General features: G+C 42.1%; 1 protein-coding gene and 1 long non-coding RNA gene across 2 annotated transcripts; one reads left to right on the top strand and one right to left on the bottom strand.

Moving 5' to 3' along the window:
• Window positions 1–4,791: 4,791 nt before the first annotated feature.
• LOC147269113 (photoreceptor-specific nuclear receptor-like) lies at window positions 4,792–11,034 on the bottom strand. Its single transcript, XM_086179626.1, has 8 exons — window positions 10,650–11,034; window positions 9,662–9,812; window positions 8,639–8,742; window positions 8,046–8,336; window positions 6,967–7,145; window positions 6,547–6,787; window positions 5,745–5,850; window positions 4,792–5,331 (listed from the first exon to the last, which is right to left on the bottom strand). Exons 1-8 carry the CDS (start codon window positions 10,741–10,743, stop codon window positions 5,199–5,201), a joined length of 1,299 nt encoding a protein of 432 aa, XP_086035752.1. The 5' UTR covers window positions 10,744–11,034; the 3' UTR covers window positions 4,792–5,198.
• A 2,067-nt stretch (window positions 11,035–13,101) lies between these two features.
• LOC147269114 (uncharacterized) lies at window positions 13,102–18,571 on the top strand. The gene is made up of 3 exons (XR_015111304.1): window positions 13,102–13,507; window positions 16,066–16,165; window positions 17,457–18,571. It is a non-coding gene; the product is annotated as an uncharacterized LOC147269114 (long non-coding RNA).
• Window positions 18,572–20,501: the final 1,930 nt, after the last annotated feature.

Raw genomic sequence — 20,501 nt, forward strand, 5'->3', positions numbered from 1 at the left:
CACCAGCATTTACTGTCCATCCTCTCCACAACCAGACAAGCAGATAGGGACCCAGACCCACAGAGACCAGCTAGTTAGCTTAGCACATGTAATGCAAAGGATGGTTACCACAGTCAAAAGTCATCAAATATAGTTTTGTCCAAAACTGTATTTAACAGTGTAAAATTATGAGACATTGCAGGATGAATTACATGATTGGAACAACTTCCCTGGCCAGGTGCAGTGATGACACAGCATCTCAATTCCTGTCAAAACTTCAGCCAACAATGCAAAACATTTTTTGATGACAAGAGGAGCGACTGCTGCTACTAATCATGGCTGACTTCGTGAGACAGGGTGAGGAGGAGGATTACTGCTGGACAAACCAAGATCCTGAACCAGATATACTTGATTTTTGACGAAGGCATGCTAACATTTCCCCTTCGCTACCATTCATTGTGCGAAGCTAGTTAGCTTAAGCTAGTTAGGTCATGAGTCATGTGCTCTCTGAGTGCCTCTAGGAATCTATCTGCTTGTCTCTCTCTGGGGAGGCTGGACGATGAGTGCGTTTTCCAAAAAGTTGGTGTGTTTCTTTAAATCAGCAATAACTTTTAATAGATGTGAAATAATGTGATTTCATGTTTTAGATATTGTGATTTTCGAATGCAATCTGATTTGCTAATATTACCTTCCTTTTTTTTTATATTTGATATTTTGAGTTGTTAGTATTTCAGCTGTTACTGATTTTAAAGGCAATCCTGTGGTTTTGCTCCTTTCTCTTCCTTTGTGTTCAACAGTGTTAAAGAGTTAAACATAACAAAACAGACCAGAACAACAAAAATTAGTATTCTCTCACGTTGCTTTCATGTACATTTTGCCATTATTTTTTCATCTTTGCCTTGTCATTCGTGTTCAAATACATTTCTTTGATGCTCTCATGTGGAAGTAAAAGTAAGTTCTTGTTGAGATTAGGTAATGTTATTTTTGTGGTTCTAACAGGGTGTTAACCAGTTTGCCTCACTCTGCCTGTTACTTCATGTACTAATCTTATAATAAGATGAAAATCTCTCATTTAAACAGGGGCAACCTTTGTGTGAAAAGAGCTTAGAAAAGGCCAAAATGAGAATGTTGACACACGACACGTGAGGAAAAGTTTCCGTGCAGGATTTGTTTTTATTTTAATGATAGAAAAGCAGCAAAAGAGACTGTCTGAGGCTTCTGTAGATTTAATATTCTGAAAACAAAAATAGACCTCAAACTTTACCAAAACACAGCGTGACAATGGATCCAGCTCTGCTCGTCATGTCTGACAGCATCAGTACTCCAACTACTTTTTATTTTTCTGCCATTTGACCATTTACAAGCAAAAACATCGAACTTTCTGTGAAAGCAGATGAACCGTACTTGAGCACGCTCGGTTTCTTAATCTGGATTTGTGAGTTCACTCATATGATGGAGGCATCAGCTGGTCTGATCCCAGGATTTCAGCTGCTGCTATTTCAACATAAAAATAACACCGCTGATGAATGTTTATTCTCTCAAATCAATTAATACATCTTAGTTTTAAAAGTCAAATAAACATTCTGAAAACAACACCTAGTTCTCTTGCTTGTCTTTCATTTACCGGTCCAGCGCTGAATCTCAAAAGCTAAAACCGGCGTTTGATGTGCTCACCGAGCTCCTCGAGTGTTCGAGTCAGCAGGTAAAGTAATACTGAGTGACATCTCTAATCAAACTGACATTTATGTGAGGTAAACTAAGCTCACCTCAGCTAAAACCATCTGCCTCCATCTCATTTCAAAGTGGAGAAGTGTGGTTCCTATAACTGTCACTCTTTGGGTGGATGCTAATTTAGTCGTACGGCTGATTAAAGCATCTGTGTGCAACATTGTGAGATTCATAAATGTCATAACTGATGCAGGTATTAAAAACAAGCTAATGAAGGTTTTGATTCCTCTGAACTACAAATGTTGCTGGATGTTTATTACTTTGTGATATTGTTGTTGTTTTGTGCCAAAATAAAAACCTCCCCTTCCTGTTTTGTCTTCTATGCACTATTCATTTGTAGTCTAGCGTTGAATGGTTGACACTTCTGCAATCAAATGTTAATAAGTCACTGACAGGTTTGCTGTTCACTTGATTTTATTGACCTTAATCACAGCGAGGAATTTTTCAAACTTCAAGCACAAAAATCCTTTTAGGTGACTTGATGGTTAAAGGAAACCAGTGTGGACGGTAGAACTGTAATAAACAGGTATTACACATTTATTGACACAACCATGGAATCATGATGAACCGTTTCTCTTGAGATGAGGTCTTGAGTCTGTCTGGAGTCTGGAGATGAGATGAACGATCTACGCAAATGTGCAAAAAAATCCGTTCACACCAGCAGCGATGCAAATTTGTGACACTTGTTCATTAACAGCGCCAGTTAGCGCCACATTCGAGGAAGCAGAGAACCAACTGGGACTACGTTGACTCCGAGCGGCGGTGTGAGTGCTTGTTTGCCTTGTTGTTAAGGTTAAGGCTCTTTCACTTTCTAACATTTCTGCTCTGTGTGAAAATAGTTGTGACAAAAGCAACAGTTACTAAAAAAAAAAAAACATATCGTCAATTAATCGCTAAACTAAAAGGCCACCAAGTACACTGCACTCAAAAAAAAAAACAAAGTATAACAATACTAATACAGTACACAACCATTTGACTAAAACAAATCTGTTTCTATCTGCAGGCATGTACAGTGAAATATTCTTAGTTAACAAGAAATGAAAGTTTCTCAACTTTCTATTTGATCTGCAACAATGAGAAAGAAACAAAAAACCTTGTTACTTTCTCTAATTTAGATCCAGATCTTCTCCTGTGTCGCTCCAGCTCCTGATAGGATCCGACCATATCACCCCTCAGCACTGGTCAGGTTCTTTTGATCCAAGAATAGAACCCCTTAACTGGCCCTTAACTCTGTATTTCCAAACAATAATTGGACAATTTAAAAGAGGGGGGGGGGGGTCTGTTATTGCTTGGTCAAATCATGATGGAACCCTCCCCTTATATATTCACTATATTTAACAACCCAGCATTTAAGGTCAGAGAGTTCATGAATTACGCATGATGTCCATCCATCCATTTTCTACTATTTATCCTTACCGCTTAAGGGTCGCGGGGGCTGGAGCCTATCCCAGCAGCCTTCAGGTGAGAGGCAGGGTTCACCCTGGACAGGTCACCAGTCCATCACAGGACCAACACATAGAGACAGACAACCATTCACACTCACAGTCACACCTACAGTCAATTTAGAGTATCAATCAGCCTCGTTATTACATGAGAATGTGTGTCATGTGTATCAGATATTCCAGGAGAGGGCACAAACGTGTGAGTGTGTGTTGGACACTGAAGAGGTCTAATGAAACCTTAGTCTTTACAAGTCACATTTTCCTGCAACTCTCCCCAAATCAGTGTTTCACATTTCAAGGCGTAACTCCACTGAAGTTTTAGTTTTCTTTTTTTCTCACCAACCCCTCTGGTCCTTCTTCATGGGTTCTATCAGCACCTGCTGTCCACTGTGTAACTCTCTGGTGATCAGTAATTAGGCCACTGTGGAGCAGCCAGTCCCCATTACTGGCTGCTCTTTAATCCTCCAGAACATCCGGATGTCTGGACTGCCCCAGGCTGAGAACCAGTTTGAACCCTCTGGAACCGCCTCAAGGGGCAGCTGGGGAGTGTTAAGGTGAGTGTGTGTGTGTGTGTGTGTGCGCTTGGTAGAATATTAACCAGTGTTTAACAAAAGTACCTAAACCTTGATTTCCTGCATCTCTGCAGTCCATCGTCTTCAAAACCTGTTACACCTCATCAGTACACAAACCATTACAAACCCTAAAGGTGAAGCCCAGGGGGGAATAGAAAAAAGAATGAATGCTGGATTAATAATGAACAGTATTTTGTTGATTGCAGCTCGACTGAGTAACGCTCCAGCATCCTTGTTGCCACAGTTTGACTGCTCACTTGTCACAGCAGCTGAATGCAAAATGCCATTTTATTTGCAGTGAACTGCCAACCTTCCTGTAAGGGCGAGTGATCTCAGTCAGTTTTGTCTTGGTTGGTCTGGTTCTCGGTGGTGTGGACCGACTCCTGGGTTGGCTGGCTTGTTTCCCTCTTGCTGCCTTTCTTGGAGCTGCGCTTGGGGGTCCCATTCAGGACGCTCTCGAGGTCTGCAGGGTCTGGAAGTGCTTCCTGGAGCCCAGCAGCGACGGGTTGTTGACCAACGTGTAGAGCAGCAGCCAGCGAGAGCGAATCCTCTGGCTGCTGTTGGCCTTGCTCTGCCTGCTCTCCTGAATCCCTGAAAGCATGGAGGAGCAGGCTGTCAGGGCAGAGAGAGACACCACACTGAGGCGTCCAGGCTCGAGAGACATGACGTCAACCTTGGCACGGTCAGCCATTTAGATGTTAATAAATCAGCTGACAGACATCAAGGTGGGGGTTTTCTTGCTTTGTATGTGTATGTGTGTGTGAGAGAGTGAGGTAAGCTAAACAGATGAGGGTGCTGTTGGCCCGAAGTGCAGCAGAACTGCTGAGGCTCCTGATCCCAGTAGATCTCCACTGTACCACCAGGCTCCGTTCTCTCTTTCTCTCCCTCACTCTTGTTTCCCCTCCTCTCCCCTCTCTCTAATTTCCGATGCACTTTTACTGTTTGTCAATTTTTTTCATCTTTCTCTCTCATCTTTGGTTCTGTTGCGTGCGGCTGTTTTTCTCTCTATGTTTTTCCTGTGTGAGGTTTTGATGAATAGAAAATACAATTTAAGAAATATTTCAGTCATTATTTCCTTTATCGAGACGTAACAACATGAATACAACACTCACATAAACGACGGCAGAAAATACACAGTCCATCTACAGTACATCAACGGAACAAATAAACAATGTCATCTTCACCAAAAGACACAAACCAGGGAAATACTACAGGATTATTGTAAGCATTAGTCACTTCAGACATAAATCAAAGTTTAAATATGATACAAATCGACAGCAACTGTGATGATATGAACTGAAATGCATTTTTGTTTTTCTGAGTCACCTTATGTGATGTGGAAATAAAAAATAAAGTGGCCTTTAAAAAAGTATCAGCATGCAGAATCTCTTATATGTGTATAGAATATAAAGCAATTATTATCCCTGCAAACCGGATGATGTTGATTGATGACTGCATGGGTTTATGGGTAATAGAGTCAATTTTTGAACATGTCACACAAGAGTTTCTCCATGGGAGTGTTTCCGATGGTCCTGTGGAAGAAGAGCAGCTCTATCCGCTCAGAATTCACAAAACGCAGAGAGGGAAGGAGAAGAAGAAGCTTCCCGAACCTGAAGAAGAAGAAAAACCCAACGTCAAGAAACTGAGAACATCAGGAAGATCAATCCAATATAAAACACAATAACACGTCTGAGGCACAATGGGTTTGTGTTTCTACCAACTTTAATCACTAAAACCTGATCAACAAAAGCAGATTATGGGAACTCAATTCAATAAAAGGTCAAACTCTTTATTTCAATAGCTGTGAGCCACAAATGAGCAAAAAAGTTTGATTTTCTCATAAGTAAGCGTTCATTTTCTTGAATAAAGATAAAAATAATAATAATAATGTTGCAGTAGAATGGAAAAAGATGAGGCTGTGACAGTAGAGGAGGCTGGCTCCATCACAAGAACATTGAATTGCCTTTATTCAAATGCTGATGGGGTAAAATAAACATGAATGAATAAAAATCAGTCATGTGACCTGGCTGGCTGACTGGGGTAGTGCGAGCGGATGTGTTGTCCCAGCATCACGTGAGACTGATCCTGCAGGTTCTCCACTTGTTCTGGATCTTTCAGACCTCGAGTCTCTGTGGAGGAGAAGAAACTTGAATGTGAGCTTGTTTACTGAGTTCTTAAAAAGGTTCTATGAGATGGAGAAGTTACCGATAATGAGAAAAACTTTGATTATTTCCTAAGATGGTTACATATCACTTTTTTGAAATAGAAATGTTACAGTTACTGTATAAGTTACTATAACTTTTGTTAACTTCATTTTCAACTTAAGGGGCAGCATGGCTCTGAGGTAAAGTGGCCATCTAGCAACCAAAGCATTGCTGGTTTGATCCTCACTTCCCCCGGTGACCATGTCCAAGTATCCTTGAGCAAAATACTGAACCCCTAATTGCTTCTGATGGCCCTGTGATGGACTGGTGACCCGTCCAGGGTGATCCTCGCCTCTCACCCAGTGTCAGCTGGGTTAGGCCCCCCCCCCCGTCCCCCCGCTCCCCCACCCTTAACAGATAAGCGTTATGGAAAATGGATTGATGGATGGATGGATGGATGGATGGATGGAGGGAGGGATGGATGGTGGATTTCAATTTAAGTTTAAAACAACAAAAGTTATTCACAAGTGTGAAAGTTATGAAGTCATTGAAAGCCTTCAGACACATGAGGTGTTCATCAGATACACCAGGAGAGTGACGGCCATAATGGAGGTGAATGGAGGATGCAATTAATCATCTGGAATGAAAGAGGGATCAGTGGTTTGTTGCCCAGCTCCTCACCTGGCTTGAAGAGCACAACAGCTTTGAGGCAGGCAAACTCAGTGGGGTCCACAGCGAGAGCCTTGAAGCGGCTGAAGACCTCCTGCAGGAGCCGCAGGTCCAGGCCGGTGTAGCTGGTCTTGCCCTGCATGCTGGGGCACAGGTCAGGCAGGGAGAGCAGCGGGCAGCTGTCCAGCGGCAGAGACCACTGGATGGCGCAGAGGAGGAAGAGCTCGCTCCACGCCTCCTCCAGCAGGATCACCTGGACACAAGGATGCAGGCAATGACTGAACTGCAAACGTAGCTATGACTCTTGACAATAATACTTCATCATAATTCACAACTATTGCCGAGTCACTATGTGAAATATAAAAATGACCAAGATAGAGGTCTTTAACCGCAAGATAAGAGGGCTACAAAGCTTCTGTGTGGACGTCTCACCTGGTCTCTGAAGGGCAGGTTGGAAAACACCGGCAGGTTCTTGGCCCACTTCACCGACATGAAGAGCAGCCGGGCCGAGGTTTCGTACACGTTCTCTGAGCTGGACGGGTACAGAGCCATGTGGTACTCCGAGGACGCTCGCTCCGGCTCGTTACTGGTCACATCAATGTTCTCATCAACTGAGGAAGAGAAGAGATGAGAGTGATGATGATGATGATGAAGAACCCGTTTTGTAGAGGCAAACACGGGTACGTCATAGGTTTAAGTCTGTGTTTCTGTCCCTGCGTGATCCTGTCAGCATTCGACTTGGAGCAAGTCATACATGAAGGTTGTCAACTCTGTGTTGCCACTTTCTCAGTGTTACATAAGAAGCACGTTACTGCTCACATGGAGATATGAAAACACACTTCCTGCTCTCCTCTAATGGCTGCATATGAGCTCTGATTCTCTACCACTAGGAGGCGATAAAACCAACACATGCACACACTCCTCCAAAACTCCTTTCCTCACCACTGAATCCTGTCCTGCATGATCTTGGGCTGACAGATTCCAATAACAGTTTTTTTTTTTATGGGTTGTTTTGTTTTTCATTTTAAGAGCCTGCATGTCATCGGACCATTACTCCTGGTCTTACACACTTGGCATTGCCTCCTAAAATACTCCAATTTCAGACAATTTGACTTGCATTTGTCACTTCAAACCATCATCTCCACAGGTTTCCCTCAGGGAGGGACCTGACAATCTCAGTGAGTGGAGGTCAGAGGGTCATCATGCAGAGCAAATGCATATTGTTGGGTTCAGCCATACTGTAGTTTTGGGGGAGGATTTTACTGTTGACTGTCTGTGGGATCAAATAACATAATAATCATCCTATTGAGGCATCCAAAAACTGAATTATAGTTGGAGAATGAAGAGGACGCCTCCCTCCTGGCTTTGTCTAAGGGAGGCCCACCATCTCAGGCTTTGACAAACTCTGGTTCATTCCAACCACAAATATGTCAAAACCAGGAGACAGAGCCACAGATACTTGTTAGAGCTGCACGTTCCAGCCCCACTCTCAAATATCAGACCTTCCTCACCGTCCTCTGGCTCCAGTTTGGCACAGGTCTCGGCCGTCATGAGGCTGGCCATGAAGCGGTGGTTGTTCTGGGGGCTGACACAGCGCTGGGGGGTTCCAGAGGAGGTGATGGACATTGATGAGGTGATGTGAGGCCACGTGATGACAGAGCTGTTGGAGGAAGAGGAAGAGGAGGAAGAGGAAGAGGAGGTGGGCTCCCGTGTGGTGGCCAGGTGCTCTTTCTCGGGGTCCACGTCGATGGAGTCTAGACGGACCTGAGCAGTGCTGCGAGGCTGCCGCTCATTCTGCACTGCTGCATTTGAGAAGACAAGAGCAGGGAGAAAGTTTCAGATTAGAATAAGACGGTCATTCACATCCACATTTCACTGAAGGTCTCTACGGTAGCCCACGATGGACAAAGCAGACACGTTTGAAAGAGTTACATGATTTAAAAAGGTCAAAATATTCCTCCATGATACTGTTCCTGTATAAAACTGAGTCATGCTAACGTGGTCCTTCAAGCTTGGAAAGAAAATTGATTGCGTGGTTGAGTTCAATGTTCAACCTCCCTAAATCCTCTGCGTTGCTCCTTTAAACATCATCCTGAACACTCACCATCTTTATTCATGCCCGCCTGCAGACACTTCTTCAGCCGACAGGCCTGACACTGGTTTCGATGAGCTTTGTCCACTGGACACATGCCCGTACCTGCCTGGCACCTGTAAACCCACACAAATATTTTTAATATTTTAAAAACATAATAATTCTGTTACTGAGGGGAAATTCTATTGATGAACTATTGAACTAACATAAATACTGTAGATTTAATTTGTACTGCCTGAAGGAAGTTTGGAATAAGCTGAGTAATAATCCTAAAAACACAAATCATGGTGACATATACGGTATTTGAAGGTATTATGAAAATAAAAGCCAACCGTCTGCATGGCAGGATCTTTTTTGTATAGTCAGAAACATTAAAAAAACATAATTAATGAGGCAAATGGAAACAAATAACTGCCCGAACACCAAGATTTATGTATGTTTTTAAAAGCGGTTGGGGACTGTTCTGAAGTGACTGACAGGTCATTTGATTAAACAATTTACTGGAGAATATTATTTTTTCCAATCTATTCATTGATTAATGTATTTTCTATTGGACTGAAATCCTTCCTCAAAATTGTAAAAGTTCATGATGTAGTTTTGGGGTCATGAAATATTGCAGATCTGTTCAAAAGCTGTCAGAAGTGAGTGTGCAGATATAAACTCATATTTTCACTGATTTGACCATCAATGAAAATATAAACCCAAAATGCAAGTAATTTTTTTTTTATCAGGAAAAAGTGCTCAAATCATTTAGTGTGAGAATTTAGTCTTGATCCTCATCTATTTTTGATTCTGAGTTTGGATTTGGTTTTACTGTGCAGTCACTATGTGTGACATTTATTTTGTTTGTGGGCAACAAAAACATTTGTAATGTAAAATATAATCATCATATTTGTTCATTAGGATTTGCTGTCTGTAAATTATACTGAGGTCTGAGGACGCGTTGGCCAAATCACTGAAACAGATGTCTTTATTACCCATAATGCACTTCCTGTACTCCCTGGTTTTAACGAGACAGGAAAGTGGCGGTCTTGCCTGTAAATGAGCCTCCTCCTCACGCTGCGCTTGAAGAAGCCACTGCAGCCGTTGCAGGCGTAGATGCCGTAGTGTTTCCCACTGCTGGTGTCTCCACACACTTTGCAGACCAGCGCCGGGCTCAGAGCTTTTCCGGGGGCCGGACTCTTGGCTGTGAGTCAAACACGGTCACACAGGGCAGTTCAGTTAGTCCGGTATTGTTTCATACAAGTGCCTGCCATCTGTAGCCTGAGCCACAAGGCCGCAGACACACTAGACACACAAGTCAGTGATGCAATGGACATGTAGCCCTGAAAAAGTCTATTAGTGGAAATTCAAACAATAAAAATTCTGAAGGTAGCTGGACCAGCAAACCCAAATGAAACCCTGTTTTTTATAAATCCATCCAGAAAGAACTGCAATGATAATACCATGGCCAGCTCAAATCAAATATATTCGTGGTGCTGTGAGTTGTATTTTTATGAATAAATTATTGCGTATCTTTGTATTTGTGTGATTTTTTATTTAAATTTTTTTTCAACAGACACTTAAGACAATAACGTTTTTTTTAATTCTTGTTTGTGTTAACGTATTAGTGTACTGAAGTAAAAAAAAAAATCATTTACACATGTTCAGGACATATAATATGTAATTTAAGAGATGTTTTCTGAGGTCTGTGTTATAGAGACAGAAGACTGTCAGGTCTTTGTATCTCTAAAAGAAATACAAAAAGTAAAAGTAACTATCGTGAAACTTTGTTCCTGAGCACAAACATGGCACCACACTGCAAGAGAACAAATGCTTCCCCGCAGGAAATTTTTGTACCCAGTACCTCAGTGACTTTTAAGTCACTTAACTCTGATGCTGTTAGCCTAAAAGTCTGCAATTGTACTTTTGAGGGAACATACAGAACTGTTCTCATATTTCTAGAGTGTTCTAGAGTGTTCCACAGGTTTGCATCCCACCCCTCACGCACCTGTTGCTCCTGAAGCTCATAAGTAGCTCTTACCTCCTCTGCTGTCGTCCGTCCCAACACTCCCAGATGACTCCGTGGGGGAAGAGGATGGCATCATGGGTAACTTTGACAGGTGATCCTCCATCATTTTTCACTGAAAATATCCCCTAACGAGAAGTGTTTGTCCTCTTCTCTGGAAAAAGTCCAGATACGTCTCACAAAGAGTTCCTTAGTGGCAGCAGAGCACCTGTCAAGAGTAGAGATGTGGCCTTCGGTCCCCTGCAGAGCCTCTACTGAGCTGCAGTTTGTGGTCTGGTGATGCAGATGGCCGGGGGTCCTGCCATGGGCTGGAGTTCACTCTTGCACGGGTTCTAAGTCCTCCCAGCAGCTATCAGAGCTTGTCAGTGTCTGTGGGTGCTCTTCGGTGGCCGCTCCTCAAAAGGGAGGCCGGGGGGGTGTCGGGGGAGGATTAGCCCCAAGCGCTGTGTAAGCAGCATGCTTATTTGTCATCCTCTTAATCTTTACTGTTCATCTACTGGATCAATCAGTCACATTGCAGAGACATTGGTGCGCCTGCATCTCCACCGAGTCTAAAGCAGAAGAGAAAACGTGATGGAGTTGTAACTTTAGACCCCTCCAGCTCCGTCTCTTCAGCCCATCACTCAACGCCACTCTTCACTACCTACTGTTAAAGGGATGATTACATGAGGCACACGTTATTATATTTACCTGCCTCTTCAATTTGTACTTCCCCTCCTTTCCTTCTTTTTTTTTTTGGACTCATCTCCATTTTCCCCTGCTGTATATTTGATCTGTGTGATTGCCTCCCGTTCATAATGAATCCCAGTGTTTGCTCTGGAGCTGCCCATTAACTTTTTCTCTTTTTTTTCTGTACTAACTAGAGATCATCTGGCTGCCTGAGAGGAGGGTCGCAGGAGGAATAATAGAGCGCTGAATATCTGATGTTTTGGTCCACACTAATTCAGCTCTCTCAGGAAGGCTCTCGCATTTATTATTAATGAGGTTTCATTATCATACATGTGCCATTTATGTAAGGAGAAATAAAGAGAAGACATTAACCATGACACAAAATAATAAGACAAGAACCCAAGGACGCTTTTCATAATGAAGAAGAATGGAGAGAATTTGAAGGCTTGTAACCATATTTGAATAGTTTAACCTGATGTTAAGAAGCTAAAATTTGATCATTTGTGGTCAAATATGGCACTTCATTGCCACAATTAAGGCCAGAAAGGCCACAGAACAGTTAATTTCCATCAAAGCTCTCTCTGTTGTGAATGGCAGCACAATCATTCCTCATAATCAAACATTCATGCAAACCAAGTTGACCGGATCAAGGTAATGACCCCACACCTCACGAGCCCCCTTGTTTCCGACACCCGTGAGGCGAGTCTTTTGCTGTTTGTCTGTGTGCAGTTTGGTTGTAACACGTGTTAATAGCTGCACTCATGCCAGACCTCACACTGGACACATCATTGCACTGTTTGTGTTTGCCACTGCAGAGCCGAGGAACTTCGCGGGTTCGTTCAAGTGGTCCCCACTTCTTAAGCACGAGAGAGGTGTTTGCAATACATCATCACCTCCACTACACTGTCTGTGCATGCCTTGGTGGCCCGTTTATTGGCACAGGATTTCATATTTTTATGCCGTTCAAAACATTCGAGAGGCCTTCAATTTGTAAACTTCCATATCGTTGTCGTCTTCTTAAAATAGTCGTCAATAATAATATGTCAATTTTTCAAGTTTTTCAGAAAATAAGAAAAACTGGAGACAAAACATTATAAGGAGTTGATTTAGGCGAAGAAAAAAAATGTGTCAAAAAATGATTTAGACAATTATTCTGAGAAGGTGATGATATGGAAATTAATTTTAAGTAAATCATTTGTGCAGCACGGTGGTGCAGTGGTCAGCACTGTCCCCTCACAGCAAGAAGGTTCCAGGTTCCAGTCCCAGCTCCAGCACAGAATCTTTCTGTGTGAGTCTGCATGTTCTCCCTGTTCCTGTGTGGGTTCTCTCTGGTACTCCAGCTTCCTCCCACAGTCCAAAGACATCAAGAGAGGATGAGGCTGATTGATACTCTAAATTGACCGTAGGTGTGACTGTGAGTGTAAATGGTTGTCTGTCTCTATGTGTTGGTCCTGAGATGGACTGGTGACCTGTCCAGGATGAACCCCACCTCTCACCTGAAGGCTGCTGGGATAGGCTCCACCCCCCCAGTGACCCTTAACAGGATAAGAGGGAGAAAATGGATGGATTTATTGATTATGACAAATGACTTTAATATCGTAATCAACGTTTCCTTCTGGTGCTCTGTCACAAGTAAAAAAAACAAACAGAATAAAAAAGACCAAGCTCATAGAAAAACAAACACCCTGTGACTGATATCAGTAAACAACATTCCATAATTTTATCTTTTACTATATTTATCATTCCAGAGTACTGCTAAGGGTAAAGATGGAGCAGAGTCTCTGGATGGGATGAGCAAGATTGATTTATATTCAGATTATAATTAGATTTAGAGAAAATACTTTGTGTGGTAAACCCAAAAATTGTGCGACCACGTTTGTGTATATGCAAATTAATTCCTGCAAGAAAGCAATTTTATTTAAGAGTCTGATATTACTTCTAATAATCTACAGGATGGTATCATTTTATCTTTCATATGTCCTGTAAAGATAAGCAGCTTCCAGGCGGAACTGTTGACCCGGGAACAGTTGCACCCCAGGATGTCTACGGGGATCTCGGCTTCATCACTCAGAAGCATCTGGATGACGAACCACACGGGTGTCTTCATTGCTGCTGAACTTCACTTCTGTTTGACAGAATTCAGTAACAGTACCTGTAACATTTGGGGTCTCAGGATCTCAGGATACTCAGACTGTAAATGGAAGGTAAGTCTCAGCCCGCAGGTCTGACTGCAAAAATGAACTGTTGTTATTGAAACTGCTCCGTCTACATCAGTTAGAATGGAATAAATATCGCATGAGATGGAATCACATCACATGTGCCGACTCAACGAGATGAATGCCTTTGTTTTTACTTCAACCTCCATCGTTCTTAATGCTCTAGCAGATTATTTTAATTCCAAGTAGAATCAATTTCTGTTACTGATAATATATTTATTAATCTGTTTGTAGGGAATAAACTCTAAACGAATGTGTTTGTGCTCTAAACCGTTGTATTACTGTTAAACTGTAAGTAGATCATTTGCATGATGAGCACATTTTATGTCGACATCAGCAAGTTCCAGTCACACAATAACAAGGCCCAAATATAATTGGAAAAACAAAGTGGAAAGCAGTTAAGGAGATTAGAGTTTGGACCACATTTTGTCTGCCGGGGCAGCAGTCGCAGCCAAGAAAAGACAAGGGGGCAGAAACACAATTAGCTCAAAAGATTAAAAGAGCAGTGAAGGAACACTTCTTGTGGGCATCTTTAGCCATATGGTGGCTACTCTCTTCATCCTCAGCCACCACACTGTTGACCTTTGTAAGATTTACCAGTTAATTAGTCTTGGGGGGTAGGCTTTCTGCATGGATTTACCCAAACACAGACTGAAGACCTGGACCCATTCATGTCCCCAATAATGAATACAGGACCCTACTCTATGTCAAATGTCACAAATAAAAACATAAAGTGACTCTCGACCCGCTTTTCTTAAGAACTACGCTGAGATAACCTGGTATGAGCTGGCACTGCACGTATAAAACTGAATTTAACTAAATTCTGATTACAAAATTGAGCAAATGTAAACTCCACAGGCCAAGTCAGAGGACAGAGTTTCCAGTATGGGTCATGGTCTGATTTTCCTGTACTTCCTGTGCAGGGTTCAGTACCTTGTGCTTGTTCTTCGTTCTTATTGCTCTGAGCTCATCAGAACTGTTCCTGCTCCAACAGAACCAACGGTTCAGTTCACCATGTTACCTCCAGCTTCTGTCCGTACAGACACGACTGGCTGGGTCAGCGGCTGGCACAGTTGGGGTGCTTGTTCATGCAATTCACCCCTTCGGGTGTCTAAGCTGGGTACCAACATGGCCTTCCAGCTGAGGGTGCAGCCGACATAAACTCCTCCTGGAGCTTTTATAAATCTTATCTGGTATCTGGAGGGTGTCACTCTGGAGTTTGAGCTAAATTAGAATGATGCATCTCCAGTAGGAAGCAGTCAGCATTACTGCTGCTCAATCAAGTCAACACTTCTCACTTCCTCTTAAACATATTCACATATTGTAACCAGAGGTTGTACAAATTCATACATTAAGAATTTTTTTTTGTTTTAGTGTTGATTTGATAATTTTGATATTCAATTGTGTTCAATGGTTTAGCTGAATGAAAAATGTTTAATCAACTCAGACTGAGCTCTGCTGCTTTTTCTAGCTGATCATGCATGGCAGACTTTTGACTTACATGTAGGTTTCAAATAATCTGTACAGCCACCTGACTATTTTTGAGCGATGCCTGAGGAATTTGTCTCTTCACAACCAGCATTTAGGGCATTTAGTCTATTACTCGGTCTTTGTCAACTCTCTTCTTCATGTATTATGCAGCATTAATTTACTTAATATGGGCCAATGCTGCCTTTTAATATCTTATGAGCAAAAAGAGCTGGTGAGTGATGCCGTTATTGCTTTATTATTTATTGAAATCACCCGTGTTGTCCATTCAAATAATGTGAGCTCTGCAAAGTGTCATGGTTAAGGCTGGCAAACCCTCAATTATTAATCTCACCCATGATGACTCATATTGATGCTTTACTTATTTATTTTTTCTCTTTCATGTCTGAACTTTTTTGATGAAATTTTCAACATTTTCAAACCACAGACCATCTCACTCTTAATACTAAAACTGATGGTGACATTTTTCTTTTCTTGCATGTTGTCTTTGAAGTTTGTAAAGAGCCAATCTGAGGCTGCAAAGACAAAAAAAATTATTGATGACACCTAGAAGAAGTAAAAATATGTATAGCATTCTGGTGACTCTACTGACCATGTATGTAAACTCCCTGTTTGTTGCATGTCAACTCTCACTCTCCTTATTTCTTTTCTCACATTGATTTTTAGTCTGAATTTTCCAACCTGGGTGTTCCCCAGGGATCCCTCTTTGGCCCGTGTGCTTTTCAATTCAGATGTTCCCCCTTGCTGACATAATCTACAAATGTAGTATCAAATATTATTGTTATGCTCATGTTATACACCCCAATCAAGCCACATGACTTACTCACACAATTCATAAACCTAGAGGCAAGTTTACTGGAAATTGGACAATGGACAGATAGAAAGTTTCTGTTTTGAAATGCAGAAAAACACAGACATGCTATATTAGACCATCCACACACGATCACCTGTTTGAAAATTTGTGTATCAATATCAAAAAACAGTCTAGATAAGGAGAGCTGCAACAAAATAATCCAATCTTTAAGAACTCTTAGGTGTTTGTTTTTTCATCCTACTAGTAGATTATATGGCGGCACGGTGGTGCAGTGGTCAGTGCTGTCCCCTCACAGCAAGAAGGTTCCAGGTTCCAGTCCTGGCTCCATCACAGGATCTTTCTGTGTGAGTCTGCATGTTCTCCCTGTTCCTGTGTGGGTTCTCTCTGGTACTCCAGCTTCCTCCCACAGTCCAAAGACATCAAGAGAGGACGAGGCTGATTGATACTCTAAATTGACTGTAGGTGTGACTGTGAGTGTGAATGGTTGTCTGTCTCTATGTGTTGGTCCTGTGATGGACTGGTGACCTGTCCAGGGTGAACCCCACCTTGCACCTGAAAGCTGCTGGGATAGGCTCCACCCCCCCAACCCTTAACAGGATAAGCAGTAGAAAATGGATGGATGGATGGATGGACTAGTAGATTATTTTATGTCATCAGTAACAAGCCAATAATTTTGTGGGTTTTTTGTGTTTTTTGTTTTTGACAGAGATAAGTAACATAATCTGTAATAGTAATATGCAAAGTATTCTTGTTATGGTGTCTTGAAATAAGGTAACATTGACTTTAAAACAAGTCCCTTTATGCTGCTTAAAATATCACTTCATCCATAAAGTGTAATTAGCCTTTCAGCGGCTCACAGTGAAGGGTCTTGACCTCCTTCCTGCATCACAGCTTGATGTCTACAGAAGTCAGGAAGAGCGAGCCGAGAATCATTATCATTAAGCTGAATGAGGCAGAAAAGCAAAACTGTCCAAAACATCTGTTTACAAGCCCCCAAGCACATCAGTCACTACAAGCAACGTCTCCTTTATCCAGCTGTGTACTCAGTAGACACTGAACCAGGGTGACTAGCAGGAGCGTTCAGTTATTGCCTCGCTTACACCTTCATGTACTCGCAGATCCAGAAGTGTGCTCTTGTGGGTTTTTGTTTTGTTTTGTTTTTTAGCTTTATCAAAGTGTTTGTGGACTATTGAGCTCATGGCTGGATAAAGAAGACATGGATTATACCGGACGATGCTTTTAAGATCCCGTAAATGGAAGTTTTCCTATTGATATTTTTTTTTACAAGATATTTATTCTTCAGAGAAATCATGTTTGCTTTTTCTCAATTAATGACATGCAGTTTTCATTAAAAAAAAAATTTTAATGAGTATTTTTATTAAAATTCCTCTCCCTGTCAGTTTCCAGAGAGAAGCTACCAGCTGACTGATAGTCACGGGGGTTTTTTGTGCTCAGGTGGATATGATATGCTTCTGTAGGTCTCTAGCGTAAATAGATTTTACATGAAATTCAACAAATATTATTGACAAGACTTCAATTTTCTATCTAACAATCAAGAGGAGAAATAAAATCCCCAAAAATAGAAAGATATACTTGAGGATCCTTAAATGACCTTTTTTTTTTTTTCTTTGGTAGGAAAGTGACTCCGCCATGTTCCTGAGCTGCTGGATCAGATCTGCTCTCTATGTTTAGAAGATGACTCCTCTGTTGTCTGGGCCACTCGCAGCATTAGAGCAGTTTACATAATAATAATAACGATAATAAGCTGCAACACCATGGAGACGAGTTTTAGGTGAAGACATGCTTACACGAGCAGGCCATAGATTAGGCCGTGACAAATAGATTAGCAAGGGAGCAGCCTAATATTAGGATTCAAAGAATGATTAGAGGAGCTGCGTTATGTAACGACATAAATGACTCTGTGTCTGTGCGCTTCATGTGGAACACACCTCCGCCATCAGAGTCGCCGCGCTGTGTCTGTCTATCGTCACAAACTGCGTGATGGTTGGTCAGAAGGTACAAAGCACGAGTGACAATTGCAGCAGCGCTTGAGTGACTTCAAGCAAACAACACAGATGTTTTGAACTGAAAGTTCAACTTTGATGAACTGATTTTTAATTTTGTGGTTTAAGTAAAAATTTCGCTGATTACATGTTTTTAATATCCTAAAGTTGTTGTTCTTTTTTGTTGTTGTTATTCTTTCTGTGTTTAGGGGTACAGTTCCATTTGCAGGTGACTAGGATACACACACTCTCCCTCTCTCCCTCTGTCTCTCTCTCTCTCTCTCTCTCTCTCTCTCTCTCACACTCACACACACACACACACACACACACACACACACACACACACACACACACACACACACACACACTGTCTCCTGCGTCATTTTGCACACCAAACTTATTACATCTCTACATACCATTGTCTGACATGTCAAATACTGAAAAGAGGAATTGTTCCGTCATAGAAAATGTTTCAGTTTTCGACAGTTATGAATATCAAAATTTGACTTGTTTGGGGTTTCTTTTTTTTTTGCTATTGTTTTTTTTTCACATATTTGGATTTATTGTCCCTTTTTATTGTTCTTTCTTGCTGCAGACTGACAACCACTCTGCATTTACGATGGCTCCTATTTGTTTAATGAGGTCTAATTACAAAACTACAGAAATAAATATTACATTGCAAGTCAGACGGTGTGAAGGAGTCTTTTTTGAAAACTTGAAATGAATATTCATTTAACAACGAATTGGCTCCGGTGTTATTTGTTATAAACTCCCATGTAACAATTTGCCTGCTGATGGGGAAACATGTCACGCGTACCCACTCAGGATTTTGATGTTTGAGCTTGATGTCTGAACTTAAATAAAATATGTTACAAATAAATGAATGTAAACTCCATGCATTAGACTTTGTTGTTTCATTTGCTAGACAGATTTTAACAATCACGTGTACTGATTGGAGGAAACATGTAAAGGAGTGTGAAAAGAGTGAAGGGATCCCCGGTCCCCACTGAGATAATCTATCTATACCTGCACAACTTATAAAAGATGTCGGTCATTACTGAGAACTCTCTTACCTCTGTTATCACGTCGATTACATCATAACACTAACACTCAGTGGCCTGTCAGACCTGAGCAGAACAAATACATGAAAGAGGATAAAAGAACACACACACACACACACACACACACACACACACACACACACACACACACACGCACGCACGCACGCACGCACGCACAGAAACATTACCATGGATCATGACGGAAACTCAAGGAGGAGTGTGTGGAGCTGAGGGGGTGGAAGGGTGTTAAATCTGATCTGGCCAGTGCTGACGATGGCACTATGGCTGCATCCTCACAACAGCTCTCCATCAGTGTGTGTATGTGTGTATATGTGTGTGTTATATAACAGGGGGATAAATCTACCCTCAGGATCTGACTGTGGCAGCTGAGCCTCTTACCTGTATGTCAGGTGTGTCAGGTGGAAGGATCTGACAGCAGATCTTCATCTTCCACATCACTCGTCTCGGCGCACAATGAGCTAAAAGGACAAATTCATCTGTCAACACACACCATCTGTGACGAGTGTGTTCCTGTGGTGCTGTTAGCTGTGATTTATTTCTTCTTTGAGACAAAGACGCACACACACACACACACACACACACACACACACACACACACACACAAACATAAATGCTAACCTGGCAATGTAAATTTTTATCTGTCGCTGTTTATTAACAGATTCCACTTGATCAGGGGTTCCTTAACAAGTCGTTATGAGGGCGACGTGAAGAACCAAACTTTTCAGTACCAAACCTGGACTAAGGTGGGGGACAGATAACTGGAGCCACATTTAATCTAAAAATGTTGAAAAGCTTTAGACCTCCTGTCACAGCCGTTCTCTAACACCAGTGAGGTCCACAAACAATCTGCTGATGAAGATGGTGTATTACTGTTTTCAGGGCCCTGAAATTAGACATTGCTGTTGTTTTGGAGCTTTTATGGCATCAGTGTTAATTTCATGCTTTCTGGAGGTTGTATGATATCTGCTGCGCTGTATCTTCAGTGTTTAATCTCTGGCGTGTTCCAGAGCCCCGGTCCAGCTCCGGGCCCCTCTGGGAAACATCCAGGGTTCCTCACACTCTCTGTGACGAAACCGTTGGCGGCGGTGTGGCCTGCCGCGTGCGCCCAACTCTCTCTGCCGTGACCTAGATCTCTGACAGTAAACAGCTGCTTCCCAAAGCGACGTGCTGCCATCAGCAGAACGGCCCGGAGAGATAAATGTCAGCTTGGGCCTCGGCTGAGCCTCTTGATGCAGCTCAGGGCCCCACAGTGTGTTCAGGAGACCCACAGACATTTAGCAGCCAACTGCTGCTGCTGCTGGTGGCACTGTTTTGTTTTGTTTTGGGATCTTTTTTTCAAAATCAACACTGTTTGCATTTACGACCCACCGTAGACAGAATGTGCAGCAGAACAGAGCAGAAGCATGTGATGTATTTGTGATGAGCTGAAGTTACGTCCTCATTTTATTGTTTTACAAGAGTCAAATATTGTACAGGATGATGATCTAGTTTCCATGTGTGAGACTGGCGTCAACAGCTGCTTTGGTTGTCAATAGCAGGACTTCTGGATGTGGTGTTTCATTTGTTAGAGTTTTCAACGACTCATCAGCTGGTGA

This window comes from Aulostomus chinensis, chromosome 2 (assembly GCF_037954235.1).
Source record: "Aulostomus chinensis isolate RoL2024-O1b breed Wild chromosome 2, RoL_Achi_v1.0, whole genome shotgun sequence".
Classification (NCBI taxonomy): Eukaryota; Metazoa; Chordata; class Actinopteri; order Syngnathiformes; family Aulostomidae; genus Aulostomus; species Aulostomus chinensis.